The sequence below is a fragment of the Pollicipes pollicipes genome, unplaced genomic scaffold (assembly GCF_011947565.3).
Source record: "Pollicipes pollicipes isolate AB1234 unplaced genomic scaffold, Ppol_2.1 Scaffold_7262;HRSCAF=8765_pilon_pilon_pilon, whole genome shotgun sequence".
Classification (NCBI taxonomy): domain Eukaryota; kingdom Metazoa; phylum Arthropoda; class Thecostraca; order Pollicipedomorpha; family Pollicipedidae; genus Pollicipes; species Pollicipes pollicipes.
The window spans coordinates 2,091,260-2,118,118 of NW_023597055.1; the positions used below are offsets into that span (position 1 = coordinate 2,091,260).

General features: G+C 57.8%; 2 protein-coding genes across 2 annotated transcripts in view; one reads left to right on the top strand and one right to left on the bottom strand.

Annotated features, from left to right (window-relative positions):
• Window positions 1-631: 631 nt before the first annotated feature.
• Window positions 632-8,934, top strand: LOC119114052 (transcription factor 20). The gene is made up of 7 exons (XM_037238280.1): window positions 632-826; window positions 3,154-3,324; window positions 3,796-4,015; window positions 4,185-4,508; window positions 5,647-5,847; window positions 6,438-6,581; window positions 8,685-8,934. Exons 1-7 carry the CDS (start codon window positions 777-779, stop codon window positions 8,694-8,696), a joined length of 1,122 nt encoding a protein of 373 aa, XP_037094175.1. The 5' UTR covers window positions 632-776; the 3' UTR covers window positions 8,697-8,934.
• A 13,658-nt stretch (window positions 8,935-22,592) lies between these two features.
• Window positions 22,593-26,859, bottom strand: part of LOC119114054 (LWamide neuropeptides-like) — a 6,310-nt gene continuing 2,043 nt past the window's right edge. Inside the window, exon 2 of the mRNA XM_037238282.1 lies at window positions 22,593-23,076. Coding sequence (XP_037094177.1) covers window positions 22,593-23,076 — 484 coding nt within the window. The remainder of the gene's footprint in view (window positions 23,077-26,859) is intronic.

A 26,859-nucleotide genomic window follows, 5' to 3' on the forward strand; every position in this document is an offset into this window, starting at 1 on the left:
AGAGCCGGCGCAAGCAGGAGCTGGTGGTGCGCTCGGCCGCCGCCGAGCCTATGATCGTGGCGCCGCCGCCGCCGCCGCCGCCGCCGCTGCCGCCGCTCGGCGAGGACGCCAGGGCGGCGTCGGCGCACCGGCGCAAGCAGCCCAGCCCCAAGCGCAAGCTGACGGACTCACCGACGCGACTGATCGCGCAGCACAAGCGGGCGCGCGCGGCCGGGCCGGCCGGCGCCGCGCCGCGCGCCAAGCGCCGCCTCAAGGTGGTGACCAAGGGCCCGGCGCCGGCTACGGCGGCGGCGGCGGCAGCGGCGGCAGCAACAGCGGCGGCGGCGGCGGCGGCGGCGGCGCGGCTGTCCGGCCCGCCGGCACCGCCGCCGCCGGCGGAGGAGGCGGTGGCCGCCGTTGCTGGACCGTCGGCTACGGACGGTGAGGCGACCGGACGCCGCGGCCGGCGGCGCGCGTCGGTGGCCGAGGCGGGAGGCGCCGCGGATGACGCGGCGGTGGCGCCGTCGCCGGCGAGTGCGTCGCCAGTGAAGCCGCGCGCAGCGGCGGCCAGTGCCGGGGAGGCCAGCGGGACGTCGGCGTCGGCCGGCGCGTCGGCGAAGCCGGGCAGGGGCGGCAGGCGCCGCCGACGACGCCGGCCGGCCACTGGCTTCGTGGCGAGGCGGGCCGTGGTAAAACGCCGCTCGGCGGCCGCGGCGAGAACTAGGGGTGTGGCGAACGGCCACGGCAGGGCGCACTCGCCGCGAAAGAAGCGGACGGTGGGCGATTTGAGCATCAACATGAAGGAGCCGTTCGGCGTGTCACCCACCAAGACCCGCGGTCGACTCAGGTAAGCGACTCAGGTCAACTTGGTAAGCGACTCAGGTCGGCCCAGGTGAGTGGCTCAGGTCGACTCCGGTGAGCGAATCAGGTCGGCTCAGGTGGGCGGCCGCCAGGGCGTGCTCCAGGCCGATGGTTCGCCACCGCCCCTGCCGCCGCGCTCCGGCATGTGGGCGGCTGTCCGTGCTGTAGTCGGTGCTGTGCAGCTCGTGTGGTGTTGGCAGGTCAACAATAAGGTCGCCACGGTCGGGTCTGCAGTTGACCCGCCAGTTGACCCTCCGTTGACCCGCCGTGGTTTGGCAGAGTTTCGATGTTTGGCTTCTTGGGTGGCAGGGATGTCAAAAAAATTGCATGGTATTACACCTCCAACTGGGGGTTCTCTGGCTGTTGCCCCTCCTCTTGCTCAACATTGACCAGTAAGCGTCCAACTGGGCGGCGGTCAACCCAGCATCAAGGCGTCTCAGGCTTGCCGAATGGGCCGGGCATGTCAGATGCCTAGGGTCTGGGCCAAAGGGCAACACATCGCAGGCTGTGTGCCGGTAGTGTAGTGGTTAACTTGTCCGCGGTAACCATTAGGCGCCTGGGAAACCACGGGTGCAGGGTTCGATTCCCCGTGGGACGTGCGCTCTCTGCCAGAGTGAAAGGTAAGCGACGCCACATAGCCTCAGCAGCTGGGTGCATCGTAAAGCCCCTACGACAACAACAGCGAATTGTGTGCAGGGTCACAGGAGAGCGAGGTTTCTGACTGCGTGAATTTATATGTACGTTCTGCACACCCTGCCGGATGAATTTGGAATGCTGCGGTGTGGCCAGCGTTTTGTCCACCATGGTCCGTTCCATGGCTTATTCGCCACTGTCCGGTCCACATCGTCCACTGTGGTCTGTTCTGGGTTGTACCCACCGTGTTCTGGTGGTCTTCTGCGCTTCGTGCACCCGCCATAGTTTGTCCAGCCGTGTGACCCGGCCGGTTCTGGTTCAGCACGGCGCCGGTCAGACGCTGGCATGGCGCGGCGCGATGACGTCATCAATGCCGCGCACGTGCCGGCTGTTTATATGTGACGAGTCATGACGTCAAAGCTGTGCGGCGTGTTTCGCCGCGCTGTCTTGGTGATGACGGACGACCATGTGCATGCTCTTCCCCACAGCCTGACCCAAACACTACCGGGACAAACGGTCAGCCGCTGTGTCGTCCGCATGCTTAACCCCGTGCTCTCCTCCACGCCTGGCACCAGCGTGCTGCGTGGGCCAGGCTGCCACGCCGGTCATGCTGTTGGTCGCGGGGTGCTGACCAAACCCGCAGCGGCCTGGCGGGCCCAGGTTGGCTCCTGACAGGACCAGAGGGCTCCTGACGGGGTCAGGTGGGCTCCTGTCGGGCCCAGGTGGGCTCCTGACAGGTCCAGGTGGGCTCCTGACGGGCTCAGGTGGGCTCCTGACAGGTCCAGGTGGGCTCGTGACGGGCTCAGGTGGGCTCCTGACGGGCCCAGGTGAGCTTCTGGTGGGACTAGGAGGCTCCTGACGGGGTCAGGTGGGCTCCTGGCGGGCCCAAGTGGGCTCCTGGCGGGCCCAGGTGGGCTCCTGACCGCCCCAGGTGGGCTTATGACGGGCCCAGGTGGGCTCCTGATGGGCCCAGGTGGGCTCTTGATGGGCCCAGGTGGGCTCCTGGCGGGCCCAGGTTGGCTCCTGGCGGGGCCAGTCATCCGCACCGTTAGGTCGTCACCGATGTCCCGGCGCCTACGTGAGCCACGCCTCCATGCGGTGTTCGTCAGCTGACCAGCACCGGTGTCAGCTGTGTGTGCCCTTTAACTCGCATAAGCCCTCAGGGCCGCACTCCCCACTGGCAAAGGACCTGCCTGCGGCGTCGCAAGTGTCTACGTCATACGCAAGCAGTTATCCTTTGCGCCGTGGGACCCTGTTGTGACGCACTTACCTCTGACGTCATAGGTTCAAATTGTATACAGCTGTTGGAAATGGGGGACGTAGCCCGAGCCTGCGGTGTCCGTGTGTGCCTGTGACCTGACCGGTACCCGTGGTCGTGCCGTCCGACCGTACCCGTCGGTTGATGTGCCGTTCCCTTTGGTGTGCCGTGCCCTGTCGTAAAGGTCAGTGCCCGTGCTCCTGTTACCAAATAGTATCCGTGTTCCTGGGACCCTGAAGCCTAATCAGCGCCCCTGTCCCTTGTGTCTGTCATTTGGTCAGTGCTCTTGCACCTGTGTCCCTCCTACCGTGACCCAGACGCGGCCCCCGCGGACAGCACCCGCACCCCAGCGTCGCTGCCTCGTGACCGGCTGCCGCGCCAGGGGTGACCCCTGCCTGAGCCGCGCCCGCCGGCCTCCCCAGGTCTGTGACGGAGGAGGAGCCGGCCGGACCGGCGCGGCGCACCTCCCGCGAGCGGCCCGTTAATGGCGGGGCTGCGCTCGGTCCCGCTGCCGCCTCCGCCGCCGCCGCCGCCGTCGATGAGGGCGACGCGATGCTGACCTCGTCGCCGCCGCCGCTCGACATTCCGGACGGGTACGGTCCGGCAGGCAGCTGGTGACGTCGCTGCTGTCACTGCTGCTGTAGCCGCTGACGTCAGCTTCTGTCACCGCCGAGGTCGCCGTGATGGTTGTCTGATGCCGTGGCTGTCGGGGTGGCAATCACGGCAGCGTTTTCTTTATTATTTTACATACCTCGGTATTGACAACTGTTCTGTTGAATACGAAAGTTTGACTACGAAAGCTGTGATCTAGCTGATTTTTTTTTTGTCGCGAATCTACTCTGTAAGCTGCAGACGTAGCATGTTTTGCCTCCTGGAATATGTTATGCCGTGTGCGTCGCTCAATCGCCGCCATATCACGTGCTCAGGCGATAATGATGGTGCTGGTATTGGTTTGGCTATCTCGTTAACCTTGGCGGACTCTGCTGTTGCCGCTGAGCGGTCGCGGTGTTGGGCCCGGTGTGCCGCGTGGCCGTCTCGCCCTGACCTGCCCCGCTTCCGTCCAGTGTGTCGCACGCGGACGGAGAGGCCAAGTGGCGCTGCTGGAACGATGACGGCGCCAAGAAGAGCTGGCAGGCGGCCGGTGGCGAGGGCCCGCCGCCGCCTCCGCCGCCGCCGCCGCCGGCGCCGGTGTCGCCGCTGCCGTCGGCTGACGTGCCGGCCCCATCCGCCAGCGGACCCGCTCCTCGCGACCACCGCCGCCGTCGTCGTCACTGCCCCGCCCGCGCTGGTGGCGCCGTCTGCCGACGCGCCGGTGGCGCCGTCTACCGCGGGCGGCCGGCGGCGGCGCCCGGCCGCCCGGCGCCGCGGCACGCGCGCGGCCGCCGCCGCGCCGGAGGCGGCGCGCGGCCGCGCGGGACGCGGTCGGCCTGAGCCGCGCGGCCCCTACCTGCAGGTGGGCGGCGCCGACCCGCACGCCTTGCGCGTGGTGAACTCGCAGGGTGACCTGGAGGCGCCGGCGGCGCGGCGCCGGCCGCCCGTCTCCTGCGACCTGGAGGCGATCCCCGGCCAGCCGCGCGTCGGCTTCTCCAGCGCCTACGCCAAGAACTACGACGCGTTCGCGCCGGACCCGACGTGGACGTGCGTGTTCTGCGGCCGGCGCACGCACGCCAGCCGGCTCGGTGACCTGTACGGGCCGTACTTCGTGCGTCGCCGCCAGGAGGCGGCCGGCACGACGGCCAAGCAGCGGCAGCGACGACGCAGCCAGCGTGAGGCGCCGGTAAGTGCCGGCGAGTGGAGGGCGGTGGAGGTGGGCGGGGTCAAAGGGCTCAGTGTAGAATGGAGGTTGGCTGGGGCTTCGCTGGTCCGTGTCTTGCTGTGCGTGTGTTGTATCTGCGGCATTCAGTTCGCGTGGCTGTTGGTTACCTGTGACAGTGCTGCTTGTGTGGTTTTGAACTGGTTGGGCGCTAATATTCGAAACGGCATACAACCCGGCGAGAGGTCGCTTCTCTCAGCATACGCTATGTGGAAGGGGCGCGCCATGCTTCAGCGTTTTTTTGGTGACGGGCTGACCTGCAGCGCGAGTCACTCCGTGACCCGGACGGCGAAAACGGAGTGTCGGCGGCGCGACTGTCGGTCCCGAGGCTGTCAGATAAGACGCGAAGCGGCTGTTTCGGCGCATCGGCGCATTTATCGGCGCATAATCGGCGCATTTACAGCGGCCAGCCTGCAGATCCGCCCCGTACGAAAGCCGGAAAATGTTGGCCGTCCGCCCGGTATTTCAACAGTCCAGGGGTCATGAAGTGGTGGCCGGTATCCCCGTGGTGCGGACAGCTGCGTATTATGGACAGCTACTGCCACAGTGTCTGTTTCCATATAGGGGCCGTGTGTCGGCGAGTCGTCGCAGCGTTGCGAAGAGACAGAGCTGCTTTTACTTACCAGCCCGGCTGTGACATGGGCTCCTTTTGTGACAGCAAACATGGAAACGCTTCCATAGGTGTATGTGCACGCGAGGCGTAACACATTTTCTGGAAACTGGCCATTGCATGACGGCAGAATCTGAGTATTGTTCAGCATGCAAAAATTAGCTTTGTCCCCAGAGCCTCGGAAGTAAGCTTGTAAAGCTAACCCTTGTCTGGGGTGTGCGAATCGTCTAATGCAGGGTTCAATGGTAATCTGCACGTGCTCTCAGTTCTAAGAATCATGCAGAGCTCTTGGAACGTGCATGGCTGCTTGGTTTAGCTGGCTATTGTGAGGACCTCCGATGCCATGCCACACACCAGGACTATCACACACGTTATTGCGGTGCCAGTGTAGGCGCCGGGCCGGATCGGCGCAGCCTGCGACCCACCTGACCCACCCACCCATCTGACCCACCTGACCCGTCTGACCCGCCTGATACCAGCATCCCTCGTCAGGAGGCGGCGGACCCGGCGGCAGCGGCCGGCTCCGGCGCCGGCCCCAGCGCCGGCGCGGCGCACCACTTCGAGACGGCGCGGCTGGGCGACCGGCTGGAGACGTGGTTCCACGAGTCGTGCCTGGCCTGGAGCCCGCAGCTGCAGCTGGCCGCCGGCCGCGTGCAGGGCGTCGAGGAGGCTGTCACCGCCAGCCGCGCAGAGGTCAGGCCGGGTCACGGCGCGGCGGCCACGACCGCCCCGCGGCCGCCGGCGACGGCGCAGCGCGAGTATCAGCTCATATATATATATATATATATATATATATATATATATATATATATATATATTATCCCGGCCAGCTCAGGGACTGGGGTGGGCTAAGTGAGACTCATTTAGCGTGTCGGCGCTGCCTTATGTCGCGTTAAAGCTGTCTAGTTACACAGGCTGTACCTAGTGGCCGGTCGCCGCCGGGCTGATCCACGGAGGACGTGTGTGGCTCGCCTGCGGTCACGTGACATCGCAGGGCGCCTCGCCTGTCAGGGGACCGTGACACACTGTGTGATGCCTCCAGTCGCTGTGTGACGCCTCCGCCCGGTGTGTGACTCCGTCCACTGTGTCACGCCTCCGCCCGGTGTGTGACTCCGTCTACTGTGTCACGCCTCCGCCCGGTGTGTGACTCCGTCCGCTGTGTCACGCCTCCGCCCGGTGTGTGACTCCGTCCACTGTGTCACGCCTCCTCCCGATGTGTGACTCCGTCCGCTGTTTGACTCCTCGGCCCGCCGCGTGACCCCTCCGCCGGACGCCTGCCTCAGATCTGTTCGGTGTGTCGACACGTGGGCGCCACGGTCGGCTGCCTGGGCAAGGGCTGCCGGCTGGGCTTCCACGTGCCCTGCGCCGAGGAGGCCGGATGCCAGCTGGACGAGAGCAGCTTCACCTCCTACTGCAGCAAGCACAAGGTACGGCTCGGGCGATGGTGCGGCCGGCGCGGGGAACGGGACGCGTTCCGCTGCGGCCGACGCGCCGGTAGACGCGGCGGCAGACTGGTCATCTGCTGTGGGAATGCGTCGTAAGACGGCCCCGTACCAAAAAGGCCGTGCCCCCCCCCCCCCCCGCTGTCCCTACACAAACTGTAGAGGATCCTCCAGACGCGGCGGCAGACGCGACGGCAGACATGTCACCCGCTGTGGGAGTGTCTGGTAGAGCGGCCTCGTGCTGCAGGAACAAGAGGCCGTGCTCTCCCCCCCCCCCATCCCCACACAAACCGCAGGGATCCCCCTCCAACGGTGGCGGATACCGGGTCAGGCTCTCCCCCCGATCGCGGTGAGTGTTGTCAGGCTCGGTTCTCACCGCAGCGGCGAGCCTGGCCGGTCTTGTCTCATTCTGCAGCAAGCGCAAGGTCGCGCCCGCGTCGCGCTGCAGCAAACACAAAGCATGCTCTTCACCCACTGCAGTAGGCGTCGTATCTCGGTATCTGTAAGAAAATGGAAATAGGTGAATTGTGTCGAGTTAAGTTAGTTTGAGCAGATAATGTCTGCGAGTGATGTCTAACTAGCCATTCATAATTTCCATTTTTACCGCCGTTAATGCTAATTCACTTGTGTCAAGCTGGACTGAGTGGGCTTAGCCTTTCTAAGCAGGAGGTTAGCATAATTCATCATCCTAGCTTTTGTAAGGGTTTTGTTCTAGCCTTGTGATTAATACTAAAATTTAGTGGCTCAAAGTAATGTTGCCTTGATTACCAAAAACATAATGTTTTGCAAAATGCCTTGCATTACTTGATAAATGAATTACTGCTACTGTTGGCTGGTCACAAACAGAGGAAATCTCGGCGTGTGTTTGTTTCTACCGATATTCCCGTGCAGTTGGATTCCTCATTCGCCTACCACGCGACCAATGCTACTTTTCCATACAAACAGTGCTGAACGAAGTCATTGCGGCACGCTTCGACCACTCAAATCTGAGTGGATCGGACCACCCTTTGAGCCCGTGCCTCAGCCCGCACTCCAGTGCGCTTCGAGCCGCGACTGACGCGGTTCATGCTAATCTTCCATGCAGGAAGACACGTACCGCTTTAGGCCGGAGGAAAACTCCAGCTGTCACTGGATCGCGCGGCCGTGCACTCACGACACGACAGGGCACGTACGCCGAGCGAGCGGCCTCTGTAATCCGCCGCGGCAGCAAGGCCGGCTGGCCGGCGGCCGTGCCGGGGGCCGCAGCGGGCGACGCTCAATAACACGGGAGCGCCGGCTGGCTGCCTTCACGAGCTGCAGGCACGTGCCAGCTCGTGAACGCAGGCACGTGGGGTGGCGCTTAATTCGGGCGTGCTTTCGGGTGGCGCGCGCGGGAATGTTGAACACGTGCGGTGGGGGAGACAGGCCCGACTGTCACTGAACTTCCACCGTTCCACGCCTGGAGTTATGGCTGATTTGTTCGTTGTGGAATGTTGCTACTGCTCCCCTGCCCCTGGCCCGTTTGTGCTCCACCAGGTAGCAGGGCGTGGTAATGCATCACAGCATCGCAACAGGACACAATATATCGTTAGTGTTGGCGTATGAAATCATTGGTATAAAGCGTGCTATAGACTTACACAGCCTTCAGTGGCGCTTCCACCATACGTCTTCAGCACTCTGCTGCTATTGGTCGCGATACATACATAAACTTTATATAAAAAAACACACACACAAATACATACATGCACAAATACATACATACATACATACATACATACATACATACATACATACATACATACATACATACATACATACATACATACATACATACATACATACATACATACATACAGACACATACATACACACACACATACACACACATACATACATACATACACACACACACATACATGTACATACAAGATGAGCAACACTCTACGTATGTCGTTTTCATTCCCGGACATTCCAACGAACAGTGCGCTGTGCCCGTCGGATGCACGGGTCCGTCCGCATGCCACGACGGCCGCTGTGCCTCCACTGTCTGGCGCGCGGCCAGCGGCGGCCACGCCCGGTCCTGACGCTGACCCGGCCCCTCCTCCGCAGAAGCCGGACTAGCGAGGGTCGCCAGCCGACGCCCGGTCGCGTCTGCTGCACCGCCGCGATCAGGGCGGTGGCGGTCCTCCCGGGGGCCGCCTCCCCCCCCCCCGTCCCCCCGGCAAGGCAGATGTCGGGCCGGCTGGGGAGGGGCGGGTCAGGGGGCGCCCACCAGCGCCCACTTGGGACAGACCAGCTCGGCGGTGTTTTGTATGCATTATGTTGTATTTCCGGTTTCTAATAAAAAGTTCAAACACCAGACTGTGTTTACGGCAGGTTTTCTGCGGAGTGGAAAGTCCTTGCAAGTTTTTCATCGGGAAGAATAGAACAATGCGTCGCCATGCATGTCATGGTTACTACGGAGCAATAACAACACGGACACGACTGCGGGGTGACGACAACAAATGCACCGATCATGCAATTGCAAACCAGACTCCCATAGTTCCCACCAGTAGCGCTTTGGGGGGGGGGGGATGGGAGCACATGTCCCTCCCCTCCCTTAGATTCTGAGGGGCCCAAAGGGCCCCCCGGAACCAACGATTTAGGGTCCGAAGATCATGCCGGAGGTCGCATTCAGGGGCCCCGGCCCGCAGGGTCAAGCACTCCAATGCCAGCGACCGGGCCCTGTGCCCTGAGTCGATAAGGGCTTCTATGTCGGTCAGACACCACCAGTAAGGCAAAGTCGCCTCCGTGGTGACATGGGTCTGGGGGCTCATTTCCCAGGCAGGAACACAGCCGGAGTCAGCGATCTAAATTGGTCGTGCCCCAGCGTCTGTCAGGGTCCCATAGCCACTAATGGGGCCCTGTGTTGGCAAGGACTCCCTAGTCGGCCAGAAGCAGTGTTCGAGGAGGCCCAAAGAACCTAGGGGGCCCCCGGATCCGACAATCAAGGGCTCCATTTGAGGGTCTAAGGGCACCAGAGGCCGGTCGAAGTCTTGTTTGGCGGCCCGGCCTGCGGCAGCGGGCTCTCAGCAGTCAAAGGGCTTTTCCGCCGATCGCGGACCCCTAAATTGATATGGGCCTATATGTCGGCCAGACGAGTGATTTACACTGATCAGGGACCTTGAATCTGTCTGGGGTCCACAGCGCTAACAGTGTGCTTGCAAAGGGCCCACCTGACCAATGGAAGTGTTCGATGAGGCCCGAAAAGAGATCTGGCGACCCACCGGAACCGACGATCAAAGGCCCGGTCGGAGGGCATAAGGGCCCGAGTGGCTGGCTGCAGGCCACATAGCAAAATAGCGGCCCGTAGGGTCGTGACCTGAAATATCAGTCAGAGGTACCCTTGCATCGTTTGAAGAGCCCCTGGGACAACGCGGGTGCCTAAGCCGGCCAGAGACTACGAACACCGAGCAGTCGGCTCCATGTCCGTCCGAGCCCTTGAAATCCGTTTCCCAAGCAGGAACGAGGCCGGGGCCCACGATTTGCAATAGCTGGGGTCCCTGACACAATGAGGGGCTCTTGTGTCGGTTAGGGGCCATAGTGCCCAACAGGGTTCCTGTGGCGGCAAGTGATCCGGAGTCGGAGCGGTGTTTGAGGGGGCCCGAAGAGGGGCCGAAGGGTCTCTCGAGACCAAAGATCAAGTGCCCGATTGGGGCGCTGAATGGTCCGAAGGGCGGGCCGTCGGTCACATTTAGGACCCCGCCCATGGTACCGTGATCTCAAATGTCGGTAAGGACACCTTTTGCACCGATATGGACCCCTGACACAGTGTTCCTCCCATGTTTGCCTGAGAACGTTCTATCTTTTGCAGAATCGATCAGTGAAATAAATAACATCAAAGGGTTTGAGCCTGCGCGCTGGGTGCCGATAGTGTAGTGGTTAACGCGCCTGCGTCAACCACTGCGCGTCTGGGAAACCAGAGGTAAGGGGTTCGATTCTCCGTGGTGCTCGCCCTTCCTGCCAGGGTGAGAGGCAGGCGACGCCATATAGCTTCAGCAGCTGAGTGCGTCGTAAAGCCCTAATAGCATCCCGACAATCTAAGGTAACAATCACAGCGTTGGCTGGGTTACAGCTTCCGTAAAAGCGAACGGCATTGGCCATTGCAAGTAACGCCAAGCGGTTAGGCCGTGAGCGCAACAACGACTATCGTAAAATAATGTTTCTGAGTGTCTTTCAAAATTAATTCGTAGAGCTCAAAGATTTGAATGAATGTATTTTTTACAACCTCCAGGTTATCCTCTAGGCAGACGACAGCTACAGCAACACGGAAAAATAGAAACTATACTTTTGCCTGTGTCAGTTCCACCACCAGATTCTAGCACTTCTTCGCAGTACAATAAAGGCCAAAACGTTATCGTCATTAATCTAACAATCATACAGGTAAGGTATACGCCCAGAAAATCTCTAAATGTACGATTTTATGCCTGACGCCGCGCGGTCTATGGAGACTGCAACGCCTGGCGTAGGAGGTTTTTGTTGCTAAGGTATGCGGGTGGCCATGCCAAAAACTACGTCACATGAAGTTGCATCATTGACCGATTCTAACTGAATGCTGAACACTTACAGACAAACATGGCTTGGCCATGGTGACACGCGCTCGGGTAGGAGTCAAATTGTCCCCCCCCCCCACCAGGGTTTTTCCGGAATAGTTTTTAACGGTGTGGTGAAGTCGCGCCAAATTTTGCATACCTATAGACAAGTGAATAGCGAATCGTGTAGTATCAAAAAATTAGAGGTACCTTGTAAGGTCGCCGACCCACGGCAGGTCAAAGTCCAGCCATGAATTCAGCGAAGTCAATTTCTGGGGAATCGTTCAATTTGATGGAACAGCAGAGCGTTAGACAAAGCCACACATCTGAGATACTTTTTTAAGTAACACAACAATTAGATGACTCAAAATTCCATTAATCTAGGGTCACGTTTGAATGTCAGACCAAGGTCAAACCCAACTTGTAAAATTACGCCAGGGCTTGCTGTATGGAATAGTTTCTGGTGCTCATTTCGAATTTATTGATGACAGAAACCGCAGAAGACATCTTCCACAAACTTTTTAAAAGTCATCATAGGTCACCGATCCAAAATGACCCAGGTCAATGTTTTTGTTTAGGAACGTACTGCCTAGCGTTATTTTGTCGCTTATTTAGATACAAAACTTAAAGCAGTATTCTATGCTCTGGTCACCATGACCTTCGAAAGGATCAAACAAGGCCGCTGACCTTAAATGAGCATGTGACCTTTTCCTTAGTACAGGTATACTAGGTTCTGGGGATACTTGGGAGACAAACTTAGCGTTTGGCCTTGTTTGACCGTATTTGACGCGAAGGTCATGACCGTAGGAACCTTAGAACGGTGACTTAAGTGAGCTCACGTACAGGCCAACACATCTTTTGATTTGGTGTCTCTAGTCCTCTTAGTTCCTGAGACCTCAGGAAGGGGGGGGGGGGTCAAATTGGCCCCCACCCGAGCGAAGGGTATCCAACCGGCCATCCGGGCGCGTTTTATTACAAAACGTTGATCCATTTTGATCTTCAATCTACATTTGCGGGGTCCTTGCCTATATATCCCGGTACAGATAAAAATTCTGACAAAGTTCCTGAGTTCTATCGGTTTAAAGGAGTCCACTTGACCACTGTAAAATGAGGAGTGCCAGCGATTTATTTCATGCAGTCACTTAACGTACGATTTTGTCGCTTTATTCACTATAAACCTTATGCGGAATTGATCTGGCGGTAGCGTCTGGCCTTGATTTCAGTTATTGAAGGAAAAATGCATAACACACACACACACACGCACGCACGCACGCATGGCACGCACGTACACGCACGCACACACAACACACACACACACACACACACACACACACCACACACACACACACACACACACACACACACACCACACACACATGTACATTTATGTATGCATATACGTATATAGATGTATATAGATGTATATAGATGTATGTGTAATGTGAAAAACCTTTGTCAACAAATAGACCATATCCAGCTATTTTTTTGGGGGGGAACTTTTACTATCAGGGGCCCTTTGTCAACCCTATGGCTGATTTCGCAGATGTGCAGCCTGCGTTTGTGCACACCACATTCCGCTGCTATTCGCCCCAGCTGCGCCCGCACGCCCGACGAACTGCGTGCGCCAGCCGCCGCCTCGTCCCCGATAAAGCTGGCGAACAGGACAGCCAGCTGCGTGAGGCTGGTCATCAGTCGAACCAGGCGGACAGAGTGGGCAGGCGGCCACTCAGTGGCGCCAGCAGACGGTGTCTGACGGCTGAGGAGGCTCTGATGGATCGGCCTCGAGCGGTTCGCGCCCGTGATGGAGAGCTTCGATGTCGAGGAACTGATTGATCGGGTGATTTGCCACCAGCTCCTTGCGATGGTACCCAACGCCGCTCTTTTATTTGCTGTTTACGGCGCACACAAACCGGCGGTGGCGTATCTAGCGCGGCGACTAGAAAGAGTGAAAGGAAATACCGTCGGTTACCTGTCGACTAGCGGTGGCGGAAACGTTTTCGGTCAGTAGTTACGTCTGGCCTGGCCATCGGTTAGTGGGTATCCCTGACGGCCCGCAGCCTCTGTTTTTACACAAGATGTCTCGTTCCCTAGCGCTGTTTTACTGTCGTCGCCAGTTGCAAGTGGTAAACTGTTTGCACAACCGACAGGCAGATAGCCGGTTTTCTTCAGGTGATGGCGTCATATTCCTTCCAAATCCTGCGAGTTTGTGCAACACTCCTGCCAAATGATCCCGCATATAGTATAAAACGCTTGGCCGAGGGGGACTCGACCCCCTCGGCTCTCCTCCTTGGTCTCGCCCCTGCATATCAACAAACAGTCGTGTGACCTTGAGCGTGTCGTTCGACCTACGACACGGTTAACGCTACTTGGACTTGATCGCCTTGCATTGGAGGAGCACAGCTGGCAGAGGCGGAAGGTCGGCGGAAGGTCGTGTGACCAATCTTTCGCTGTTACCAGTTGACTCTGCCGGTCAGATATCTGAAGGTTAATCCAAAAAACGTCAGTTGTGGTGGACGCGTAAGCTCAACGGCCCAGGAGGGAGGCTCTGCGATGACGCGGAACGTGTCGAGGAACCCGCGATTAGGACGGTGATTTTATTAGATATAAACGTGTTGCAAGACTCTTATGCTGTTTTTTCTTTGCAAGAATCTGAGGATGGGACTGGTTTTTATGCATCTATGTATATATATATATATATATATATATATATATATATATATATATATAAATATATAATTCTCAAGCTCCCAGATTCATGATTCTAGGTTACGCTGCTTTTCCAAACTGAGAAACTCATTTCGAATTGCACGGTTGGATGGAGAGACCTGGCTGCATAGGAAACGGCAACAATGTATAACTTTGGTTTCTAAGCGTTGTTCTCATGTCAAATCGTAGCGAGGAATCGCTTGAAGAAGCTGCTTGGTTTTCAGGTTAATCTGGGTTCTGGGGAGATGAGCTGAAGGAGCTGCACAACATTTTCGACAAAAGCTGCTTCCAACTTTATCGACAGTTTTCATTTTTTGATGCTGTAACGCGACACAGATTGGGGTCCTGTTGCCCTTTTCTACATTTGCGCAACCCATCGTCTTCTCACCATTTGTTAATGGTACAGCCAGTTTACATGAATGCTTGCAGATACGATTGCTTCATGTTTGTTTCATTTGTCCGCCTGGGAGGTTTGTGATTTACTTCATCCCAGTGAAAAATCTGCTGTTCTACTCTAAAATGTTGTCTCATTCCAAAATGGCCTATTCTCTCTCATACTGCATGCTATTTGGTGGCCCATTTATCTCGACGTGCTCGACTTTAACCGAAATGTTGAAATTCGATTTGTTTTTTTCACGATCGATTTTGTCACGCGCAAGGCAGAAACAAAAAGACGGCATCTATGGCAACTTCACTGATTACCAAACCCTATGAGTTCGACGTTCTCTTCTCGCATAGTGAGTTCGCTGTAGTGCGGAAAACATGACAAGTCCAAGATGGCCCAAATATCCCCACCTTAACCTACCTGTTGATAAAGATTAGAAGACATGAGGCACGAACAACTGGCATATATGTACGTGCCAAACTTATGTCATACATGCAGTGACGGATCTAGGATTTCGCTAAGGGGGGGGGGGGGGGGTGGCCACGCAACATAGTGGGCCCCTGGACATTTTAACTACTCAAAAAATCCTCCGACTTCGGCCATTATATTTTACAATTCTTATGTATGGTTTTTGCACCGAAAACCATCTTCCTGTGCGCAGCCCTAGGAAACTACGCATGCCACGTGTATGCATACATGGAGCACTTCCATTTTCTCAAGTGGATGGAAGATCATCGTGGATTCTTCCATTTATTCTGGAGCTAAGCATATGGGTGAAGATATGATAAAATGAGTTGAACATCGTAACCAAGCAGGACGTTTGATTCCAATGTCAGCTACAGTTACAGCTTGCCATCTTCCAGTGGCAAGCCGGCTAGTCGATGCGATCAGCTGGTGACTAATGACTAAGGCAGGGTTTTTGCCTACCTTGTAATGAAAGAGTACAACATATGCTATGATTCAAAATGTCTTAAGACCATGACGCACAAGCGAAAAAAGTCACAAACCCAAAACCAACGGAAATGACACAAACGACGTCAGCGGCTCGTAAAACTTCCCTCGGCAATGGCGTGTAAAAATTAATCGGGCCGCATTTGACTGCTGCTCTGCGACTGAGGCGTCAAGGAAAATCGTCATCGCATAGCTCTCGGGAGTGATGTTCATGGATTACTTCAGCTAGAACCATACAAGCGAGCAGGCAAAACACCATGAGTGACTGAAGTGCTGGCGCTCGCAAGCACACGTGGCGTTGCGGCAACAGAGTGATGTCCTTCGGAGACGGAGAGAGTGACTCCAGCGAAAGAGCCCGTGATTATTGTGAAGGGGTGCGGAGCGATCAAGAGTGCCCCGGCCCATTTACATTTTAGTCCCCGTCAACAGCGTATAACCTCCAATAAAATCGAAAAAGACAAGACGAATGCGGACGACACCTAAGCGATCGAGGGTGCGGAGGCAAGCCAACAAAGAGGCCCCCGTCAACAGAGTAGGGTCCTCCGAGTGAAAGAGAAGAAACCGTGATTAATGGGGAGGGCCGCTTGAGGATTGAGTCTCCGGTAGGCCAACATACACAGTCCCAGCCGGAGTACAGGGCCCTCTGAGCAAAACAGAGATTACCCAGGACCGATGTACATGAAGTAATGCTCCTGAGCGATCGAGAGTACCTTTGCAGATGAACGTAAAGTCCCCTGGACAACAGCTTAGGGTCCTTCGAGCCAATGTTAAATGCCCATGACCAACGTGGCGGGCCCCCTTGTGATCAAGAGTGCTCAGATATGTTCACGGAGAGGGCCCGGAGAAGATTGAAGTTTCAAGTGGAAAGAAACCTAGACCAATGTAGACGGTCCCCAAACATCGAGTGCCAGGGTACCTCGATTTATGTGACACCAGAGCGTGTAGAGCCATTCGGACGAATTGGGAGAATCCGTGCAAAGCTTCTGATTGATCAACAACCCCCTGGCAGCTTAGCATAAAGGGTCCGACAACAGCATACACTGCCGAGCTTCACCGATATCTTGACCTTTAAAGGCTATTTTTCAGCACACACCAGTTCAACAAGATTCATGGCATTTGTCAAACAAGCACATAAAGTGAAAACAAACCGAGGCGTGCCGCTGGCGGCTCGCTAGCTCATCAACAGCGGTCTATTCAGGCCGAGAGAAGCGCTATCGCAGGCAGGGCCTGAAGGCTGGGCGTCTCCCCGCGCCTCCTCGACCGAACCGGAGACGAATCTGCCGGGAACGCATGGGAACTGGGCGTTCCATATCTCCGGCTCGCCTGGCCCGACGAGGACCGGGCAGCTGCGCCGCCGACAGCGCTAATGTGGCGACGAGCGGGCACAATCGGCCCGCATCGAGGCGCGTGTGAGCGATCGGCTGCGCGTCGGGAGGCGAGGTCCGGTTCTGGGTCATGCGCGGATCGAGATCCGGATTTGGACCGCGACAGGAGTGAGCTCAGGATCGGGACCACGATCGGAGCGAGATCTGAACATGCATCATAGTCAGGGCGAGATCCAGATCTGTGTCATGACAGCAACGACATGCGGATCTGGACCACGGACAGAGCGGGGGTCCACGAATAGTGAAGTTAAGAAACTGCGTTCCAGGCAATGCGAGATGTAACCGGGGCGTCTTGTCAGACTTGCTCCAAGACTTCCACACTGGTTCCGGATGAGACCTGGCATCCGATATTTTTTTTGCAGCTGGGATACACTTTCATGATCCTGAAACATACGTAATGGTCATAGTGATGCATATTGTAACTTGAATTTTGTGGAAAACACTTGCACTGGACCCCGAAACGCCCAGTGGCTGGCAGCCCGAGATGATTCAGGTCCTTTGAAAAGCATCTGTTTCGCGATTATTGTCTATATCAGTGTTTGGACATGATCATAAAGCACCGCGGCCATTGTGTCCATTGACCAATTATTTTTTTACACACCTGAGTTTCCGAAAGAGTCAAGAGACTAATGGGACGTGACCACTTACAAGAGATTTATGAGTTCGCCTGAGAGAGAAGGATCATTTGACTCATTTATTTTTTCTGACATTAAGTGGCAGGCAGTGCGGTCTGGCAGACAGGGCCTGAAAATGCTGTCTGGTCCTCGATTGTTCATATCTGCATCAGTTTCCGGACATGATCAAAAGATCCAGCGGTGATCATGCCTAGCCATCTTTCCACAGAAAATGACATAAAAGATCAGGAGATCAATCGGACATGGTCACTTTCGAAAGTTTAATGAGCAATCTAGAAAGAATGGGCTTATCTGGTTTATTTACCTTTTCTTGGCAAGGCCACTTACCGCTGGGGACTCAACATTACCGAGCTAAGCGGTTCACGCTCCACGCGGTCTGATAAGCTCGCCCAGCGTTTGCATTCCCGTCCTTCGTCTGCCACGTCTCTACACTGGTCCGGTTACCCGTGTTCGGCAAAGTCGCATGCTGCCGACCTTGCAAGCCGTGCATAGCGGCCGTACTTTATGAACACTGTCAGGAAAGGTCAACGAAAGGCATTAGCCCACGAGAGAGCCGATTAGTCGCTTGCACTTTCACTGCACCTGCAAGCGCGGGTTAGTGGCCTCCCCCGCCGGCGCTGTCATGGACTCGGCCCTCGTGCCGCGCCGCGCCGCTCGGAGCACCACCGTCTTGAAGATCCAGTCGTGGCGCGGCCTCCGAGATGGGTGGGCGGGTGCGACGTTAGACTGATCAGCGGTACGTGGTACGTGGTGTCAGTGGACTGAAACGTTTGGACTGCGAACCAGCCCTTGAAGTCTGCAGTTACCAGCATGGGTAGCGGCGTTGCGACAGTGAGATGCAGCCTGCTGCTGGCGCTACTCTTACTGCTGGCTTCAGGGATCCTTGCTGAAGGTAAGTTCCCACAAACGAGCTGCTGCTCGGAGGCAAGATATCCGAGCGAGTGTCATCTTCTGCAATCATGACCGTGACACTGTCGGACGATTCGCGAGCGTTACGTCCCAGAAGCAGCCCCGGGTGCTGGTTGAATTGTTGCCAATCATTTGACCCGGTCGCTTAAATGGAAACGTCGTAGTATTTCATAACTAACAACAATAGACGCTGTAGTATTTCATTCCGAGCAGACGCCGGTGCATAAACATTAAGACACCACTCCTAGACAGTAATAAATGGCGCGTTGCGTTATGTTGTGGTTCAACGAGACAAGGTTGTTAGAAGACCGCCAGTGTGCGGACACACACTCGGACTCAAAGCCCCCCCCCCCCCCTAGACACCTTCCAGCATTTTTGGACACGAACAAGTGGACCATGAACGGCAGTGGCTCGGGGCGGCTTCGAATACCACCCTCTTAAATCAAAATGAAACACCTGCACGTTTCCAGCGACGAATTTGTTGGTGGTCTTTTGGTGGAAATCGCTAGCATGTCTATGCCAGTTTTCAAGAACATTTTTTGTTTATATTGAATTACAAAACACCTGTCAGGCTACAAACTGCAGCAGACGACTGAGGGAGCACGAAATCTCATGCTTTCAGTAAAAAAATACGTTGACGTTCGGTGTATCAAAATGTATATCTACGTGTTATGCTGCCATTATACTTCCTAGCCTACCCGATAAGCTTGCAATAATTTTTAGGCCTGCCTTCGACCAGACAAAGGCACCTTGTAATAATCTTATCCAAATCGTGCCTCTTGAGTCTTGTAGCTATGCAAATGGTCCCATGTATTATGTATGCAGCTTAACGACCATCGGGAACAGCTCAACGAGCACTTCTGGTTAGATACTGATCATCCACTTTCCGAGACAGCTTAGCACTGAGAAAACAAAGCAGAAAATGTGTGCACTTGGATTGCTGGTCCCAAACAAAACGAAGTTGTATTTTACTGCCACGCAATATTTCTCTCGTCTATGCAGGTGAACGCGAAAACAACATCTGAAAGACTTCGTTAGAAGTAACAGGATAGGTAAACCGGGTAAATGTGGTAGAAAAACAATCATGGGAGTGCACACACTTCATCTAAAATCTGATGTGTTCCTTCCTGTTAAATCATCTCAGGGGAGGCCCATTCCCCTGAATGTAACTAAACATGCGCATGCGTAAGAACCACAGGGCGTCCAGACCACCAGCGCAATCAAAGGACTTTAAACAACGCGATGGACAAGCTCCCGATAAAACCAGGGGAGTGCCGAGGTGGTGACAGATCCAGGCGGCGACCAGAGAGCGATGGACACGTCCAAGAGGTACCTACATGCTGCAAACGATGGAACCGATCCGTAATGCCACGACTGAACATGTATCCCCATCTCCTTGACGTTTCGTTTTACGTCCCTCCTCACTGATTGAAGTACAACAGAAGTTTGCCCACGTACGTTCCCGTGTACTTTGTCATGCTTTCAGAGCTATAAACGTCACCCAACAGCAGCGTGGGAGATCGAGTGAAACTGATCAGTCAGAACAGTCTCCTCTCAGGACAGTCTCCTCTCAGAACAGTCTCCTTTCAGGACAGTGCCCTCTCAGGACAGTCTCCTCTCGGGGCGGTCTCCCTCAAAACAGTCTCCTCTCAGGACAGTCTCCTCTCAGAACGGTCTCCTCGCAGGACAGTCTCCTCTCGGGGCAGTCTCCTCTCGGGGCAGTCTTCCCAGAACAGTCTCCTCTCAGAACGGTATCCTCTCAGGACAGTCTCCTCTCAGAACAGTCTCCTCTCAGCACAGTTTCCTCTCAGAACGGTCTCCTTTAAGGCCAGTCTCCTCTCGGGGCAGTCCCCTTGCTTCCAGCCGTGTGCGATCCGGTTGAGTTCTCCCGACCGCTGATTACATCATTCTCATTACGCCTCTTTACAAGCGCGCTGGTGGTGCGGCCGTTGCCCCGATTGCAGAGGAGGACGAGCGAGTGATGCATATTTAAAGACAGCATTCACCTGGTGCATTAACCCCTCAACCGTAGCCCTCAAGGTGAACAATGTCGCAAGGTGCCATGCCGTTCGGTGCTTCGGTCTCAGGCGAAACATCGGCTCCGCTCTCCTGCAGGGCTGATGGGGTCGGGAAATGGTGGGCGTTGTGCAATACGTTATCATCGTCGAGCATTTGTTGATCGGCTCTAGTTATGGCCGCGCCATTACGACTGGCAAAACCACGGATGGAACCGGAGGCTTCTTATGTAAAACTTAGCCGAAAAGGGATTGAGACTTGCCGGGGCCGACGCTCTCTCTTACTCTGATGAAATAAGTGACAGCCCGGCTGGCCCCGGCTTTGAACCTGCTTCTGAGCCCGGCCGCCTAGTCCTGTCGCGGATTCTGCTTCGGAGCCTGGCCGACCGGCTCTGGCTCCGCGCCGCCACTCGCCCGGCCGGCTGCGGCTTCGGCCGCGCGGCGCGGCCGCCGTCACGCCAGGACTCAATCAGCGCGCGCGACGCCGGCGGCGGTGCTGCTACCGAGCTGGCGCGTCACGTGACCGCTCAGGGCGCGCTGCCGGCCGCGGTCACGGCGGCTGTGTCTTGCCGACGTGTCACGTGACCCGGTGTGAGTGCGGACGTCGTGCCAGGGGAAATCAGCTGCCTACAACACCGAGTGTATGTGCAGTTTCCACGAGGTTGCTCGGCTCTGCGAGTTTGCGAACAAGCCCCTGAAGTGTGCATGTGAACACTTAGTTGTGAGATGAGTGTGAAAGCCGATCAAGTTCGCCGAGGTTTAATTTTCGGTACAGTTTTATGAGGCTGGCTTTAACAAGCTGCCTGGAGCGTAACCATATGACTTAATGAGCCTGAAAGGTTAATGAGTGAGGTTAATGAGCCCAAAGCCTATTTCACTGTGTCCAATCTTCTAAGATTACGTTTTATGCGGGCACAACACAAAAATTACCCGAGCTGCACAAAAGCCGCCGGATTTGTTACCCCGGCGACCCAGGCAGCGGTTACGTCATGCATACAGCGCCGGCCGGCGACTCGACTCAGTCAGCAAAACTGCCGCCGTGCGCCGCGCCCGGGCTCGAGCGCTTCGAGTCGAGTCGAGCCCCGCTCCGAGCACGGCAGCCGGGTGACTCTTGACCTCTCCAGCGGAGCCGAGACGGCCCAGACCGGACGGAGGCCCAGCTGGCCAAGGCCGGCCAGCCGGCGCCGGCGGAGAAGGCCGACCCTGGCCGGCCGGTCACCGCCGCCGGGCCCACAGAGCGGGGCGCGGCGGGGCGTCAGGCGACGCCGGCGAAACGGGCCCGGTGAGTGGGCCGGCGGAGGAGGGAGTGGTCTGCAGGGAGAAGCAGCCCACTCCCTCCACTCCTCGCTCGTCTGGATCTCCTCGCCGAGGCCGCCCGGGGGTGTCGCCCCGCACGTGACGAGCATGTCCAGGAGGCGGCCCAGCAGACTGGCTTTATCTTGTGCGCTAGCGCCATGTGGTCGGCTGCCACATGTCATCCGATGGCCGCCGATGCGGCGCCCAGCCCGTGCCACACTGCGCGATGCAGACAGACTCAGCCCATGGTGCATATACCGCGGCTGATGGCGCGATTCGCGGAGGAGAGTGGAATGCTGACATCATGGATAACGCCTCTGCCGTTGATGTAATGCCCAAGGGAGCGGCGGCGGCCCGCGACCGGATGAATCCGGGGTGAAACGGTTGGCTGTTGTTGCAGCGGTGCGCTGGCCGCTTGCTTCCTTAATCGGCGAGATATACAAACTAGCGGAGTGTCACGGAGTATCAAATCGCATTCTGTTTTTGAGGCTTGTTTGCCCCACCGAATGAGCCTGCCCATGTTTAGTGGCTTGAGGTCGTCCATGCAATCAGGATGAATAGAGTAGAATCAATGCGAAATGTTCTGCCGTCTCAAAACAACACCACAGTAATCTCTGTGAGCCTTTCAGCAACATTCTTGAGTTTCAGGCAAAGAGCCCTATGGGCTAAATCGCTAAATCACCATCAAAATGCGAACGAACGCCTCACATTCCGAGCGGATAAGCCAGCACTGTGCTCAGGGAGCGGCAACCTCTGCTTTGGTGGCGGCACTAATGTCCGCGTAGGCAGGAGCATGATTCCTCTGCTTTCGAAACGTTTTGAAAAGGCGACGGCTCCGAGGGCGGGCACCATGACAGCGCAGAAGCCCGTCAACAAAGCGCGTACACACGGCGTGTGAGTCGTCTGGCGCTCTGGAAGCGGCGTGAGGTCTCGCTCGCGCTGTCATCCCGCGGCGGAGGAGCCCTGTGAGCGTCCTGTATGAACGTGACGCCGGAGCGCCGGCGGCGTGACGACCAACCGGTGCTGAGACGCGGCTCTCTGACGGTAAAGGAAACGAGCCGCGGCTCCTTGACGTTGGAGGAGGCGAGCTGCGGCTCCTTGACGTCGGAGGAGGCGAGCTGCGACGCCCTGACGTCGGAGGAGGCAAGCCGCGGCTCCCTGACGTCAGAGAAGGGGAGCTGCGGCGAGCTGCGGCTCCTTGACGTCGGAGGAGGCGAGCTGCGACGCCCTGACGTCGGAAGAGGCGAGCCGCGGCTCCCTGACGTCGGAGGAGGGAAGCCGCGGCTCCCTGACGTCAGAGAAGGGGAGCTGCGGCTTCTTAACGTCGGAAGAGGCGAACTGCGGCTCCCTGACGTCGGAGGAGGCGAGCCCCGGCTCTCTGACGTCGGAAGAGGCGAACTGCGGCTCCCTGACGTCGGAGGAGGCGAGCCCCGGCTCCCTGACGTCGGAGGAGGCGAGCTGCGGCTCCCTAACGTCAGAGGAGGCGAACTGCGGCTCCCTGACGTCGGAGGAGGCGAGCCCCGGCTCTCTGCCGTCGGAGGAGGTGAGCTGCGGCTCCCCAACGTCAGAGGAGGCGAGCTGCGGCTCCCTGACGTCGGAGGAGGCGAGCTGCGGCTCCCTAACGTCAGAGGAGGCGAGCCGCGGCTCCCTGACGTCGGAGGAGGCGTTGTCTGCGCCGACCAGCCGATGGAGAGGCTGTACGCGAGTGCCGTAGCTCTGTCCTGACACACCGAGCATAGATTGGCGCTGCCCTGTCCCGGCTCCCCGTGCGGCGCCGCGAAACACGGAGCTACGATGAGACGATACCTAACGAACGACGGAGTTCTATCTCGGGTCACCAATGGCAGTGGTCTGTCGTGGTTCCGCGCAGTAAGAGGCGACCATATTTTCCCGACCAACAAAGCCACAGAGATTGGCGAGCTCTGACAAGTCTCACACCGACAACGGCGATGCTCCGTCCGCGTCCGTCCTCCGTTACGCGGAGAGTAACGGAGCTCCGTCACGCTCCGCTCAGGTTGTGACGTCACCCAGGCTCTGCCCGGCGCGCGGCGCGCCTCCGGCGGGACCCCTGCGGTACGCAGCCGACCGGATGTCCAGTGAGCACCTGCCACCGGCCAGTAATCACCCCTCCCCGCCCGGCGGCGGCGGCGGCGGCGGCGGCGGCGGCGGCAGCGGCGGCAGCGTTCTCCGGAGAGCTCGCCGATCCGTCGTCCGTGAGCGTGCCGCGGCCGCGCGTGAGAACGTGAGAACGTCGGTCGGTGTGGCCCCTCGGCTCCCGCGTCGGCTTCCGCTTGCTTTCTCTGGCTGACGCTGTCCTCGGCGGAGCCCCGGTGGCTCTCGCCGGCTGCTGCAGGGGACGGCAGGGTCGTAATCCCACCCCGCGGGCGGTTCCGCGCTGTGTGACGGTCAGGGCCGTCCTACTCTGCTGACGGGGCTCACCCTCTCTGATGTGGCGTCCACGCCCGGACCCGCCCTCTCCCCTGCCTTCCGCCAGAGCCGACCGTGCCGCGGGCGGGGAGAGGGCGGGGAGGCGGCTGCCGAACCTGTCCACGGCGATCCGGTCCAGTGGCTCGCCTCCCGCCTGGTCCGCTCACGAGGCTGGGCAGGTGCAGGGGCGCCGGCCGGCACGGGTGCAGGTCGTTCGATGTACTGGCCGTGGCTCAGCACGTATCAAAAGTGCCGAAGTGAGCCGACATTCCTCGCCGTGAGGTGCATTTTATTGAAGTCGTGCCGTCATCATTGGCATGACGTAACAGCGGTCGTCCGTCACGTGTGATGCACAAAGTTAAGCTTAAGCGCCGTTAGCAGGGAAGAAAACTTTTGGCTCCACGGCTGGAACAGACACAGGATACCCAACGGTTTGCAACCAATCAGCCTCTGGCAGAGAATCCCGTTTTGCAGCCGGTGAATTGACAGACTACAACGTCAAGGCGCCCGGGGTTCCTCACGCACTTTGAGCCGGGTGTGAATATGTGTGACTGACAATCCCGACCTGTTCTGGTTTACCGGCACTACCTGATGGGCCCCCAACCACGAACGCGGGACAGGAGCTTGGCGTATTGCGTCACTGAAGTCCAGCCTCGGGAGCCGCGGGTAGCCTGGGCCCACGCTCTCCCTGCGGCGCCGCTTCCCAGCGTTTCCCGCCCTCCAGAGGTTTCCATGACGACCGCCACGCTGTCGGCGTCTCGACGTATCGGCGCAGCATCGGCGTGGAAACTGACGCCGCATTTGCGGCGAAAACGGCGTGGGACCCGTGACAGAACTGGCGCGACTTTGGCGACGAAACTGACGCGACGTTCGCGGCGAAACCGGCGCGAGGCGCTGCAGGACGCTTTAGAACCTGGTCTATGTATGAACTGCCGGTGGTTGCCTCCCGTGTGGGTCGGCTTAACCGGCCGATGGCGGGTCGCTGTGTGACGAGCCAGCCGTTACCCCAACGCCAACCGAATGACGCAACCAAAGCAGCTGATTGAAACCAAAGGCAGTTGATTGAAACCAGAAGGCAGTTGAAGGGGTCATTTCCGAATGGGGCGCGTGGCACTCGGCGCCGCATACCTGTGGTGAAGGGTTTTCCTCCCTTCCATCCGCCAGCCAGGCGGCTGCATCAGTTCTTTTCACAACGCATAAAGTGCGCTGCCAATGGCCCTAACAAAACGGTAACAGTAGGAGAAACTCGCCGGTCCTGGCTTTCAGATGCCGGCAACGTGATTCGGCGTGACCGAATCAATCGACGTAAACGCTCAAATGTCGAGACGGAGGAAATTAACAATTTCACGTTTTTCCCAAAACGACTGGAATAAATGCGTCAGGCCTTGTGGGATGCTAGAAAACGACGCGACTGACTTCAAGGCCAGACGATGGTACTTGAACGCCCCGTTCCCTTCGGAAGTCAAGTGCAAAATGAGTTTTTTCATCCGGTTTCCGAACAAATGACAAAGTGACTTATTTTTTGCTGCAACGGCCTCCAAGAGAGGATTTGCCCTGTCTTTTGTCTTCAGTCCTCCATAGGCTCGATTTTGACCGCCTTCTGTCTTCAGCCCCCCACACGTCTGAAAACGTGGTCCGACTTGCTGAATTTCAGGACATAACAGCCATAAGTCGACTGCCTGATGCCACTTGTTCCCGTGGTCTCCTTGTGTCGCGCCTTGATACTTCGACATCTTCCCGCCATCACTCGACTCCATCCGCCCTCAGGGCTCAGATCACCCGCCGTCCTGACCTCTGCCGAGTCCAACATCGCCACCAGCCGGGCCTCCGAGTCAGGCGGACTCCGAGTCCGGGGCCCCTACGCCAGCCGTCGTCCGCCGGTGCCGGCGTGGCGCGGCGCGTGACCGGGCCATTAGTGGCGCAGCTGCGGCGTGACCGGCCGGCGGCCCGGCCAATTCACGCCCCCCCCCCCCCCCCACGCGCCACCGCCAGCGCCGTCTGAGGTGGAGCTGGTCCTGTCTCGTAGAGCGCCACCTGTCGGGGTGGAGCTACCGTCGGCACCTGTTGATCAGGGGGGGGGGGGAAGGGGGAGGGGGGACTGTCGTAGACAACGGTGTGGACGTAGTGCGGCTGTGGCCGTTGTTCGACACATTGCATTAAGCACGACTTGACTACGTCATATTTTGCTTAACGCAGTCAGGCGTGATTTTAAAACATAATACCTGGCATCAATATGTGTTGTGCTTTCCCCGCCTTGCACTGGGAGCGTGCCACTGCTGTCAATACAGGTGTCTCCAAGTGGGGAGGAAGCAGGCGACCGGCGGCAGGAGATGGGTGTTGCGGGTCCCATCCTTCAGAGACCTAGCGGACGGGCAGGTCAGGACGAAGAGGCGGCGTCGGCCGCCATCTCACTGCGGCTCACGAGTCCGCCATCGACCCCTGGCGCGCCGTGTACACCTGCCGTACACGGGCATGAGATCTGGCCTCCGCAGGACCGTCACGCTGTGTGAAGCCTGCGATGCAGTGATCAGTCTCAGCGGTCAGTCTCAGCGGTCAGTGTCAGCGGTCAGTCTCAGCGATCAGTCTCAGTGGTCAGTCTCAGCGGACGGTCTCAGCGGTTAGGCTCAGTGGTCAGTCTCAGCGGTCAGTCTTAGTGGTCAGTCTCAGCGGACGGTCTCAGTAGCCAGTTTCAGCGGTCAGTCTCAGTGGTCAGTCTCAGTGGTCAGTCTCAGCGGACGGTCTCAGCGGTCAGTCTCAGCCGTCAGTCTCAGCGCTCAGTCTCAGCTGTCAGCCCCAGCAGTCATTCTCAGTGGTTAGTCTCAGCGGACGGTCTAAACAGTCAGGCTCAGCGGTCAGTCTCAGCGGTCAGTCTCAGCGGACGGTCTCAGCGGTCAATCTCAGCGGTCAATCTCAACAGTGCCGTTTGGCGGATCAGCGCCGGTGCGGCTGGCCCAGCTAAGACAGAGACCAGTGGTCCCGGTGCCGCCCGCTGTCCTGGCCGGGG

Bases quoted from the DNA above. Each gene is read 5' to 3' on its own strand.
- LOC119114052 (XM_037238280.1), top strand. From the start codon at position 777: ATGAAGGAGCCGTTCGGCGTGTCACCCACCAAGACCCGCGGTCGACTC. The intron at 4,509-5,646 runs GTAAGTGCCGGC...ATCCCTCGTCAG, and splicing joins GCAGCCAGCGTGAGGCGCCG to GAGGCGGCGGACCCGGCGGC. The intron at 5,848-6,437 runs GTCAGGCCGGGT...CGCCTGCCTCAG, and splicing joins TCACCGCCAGCCGCGCAGAG to ATCTGTTCGGTGTGTCGACA.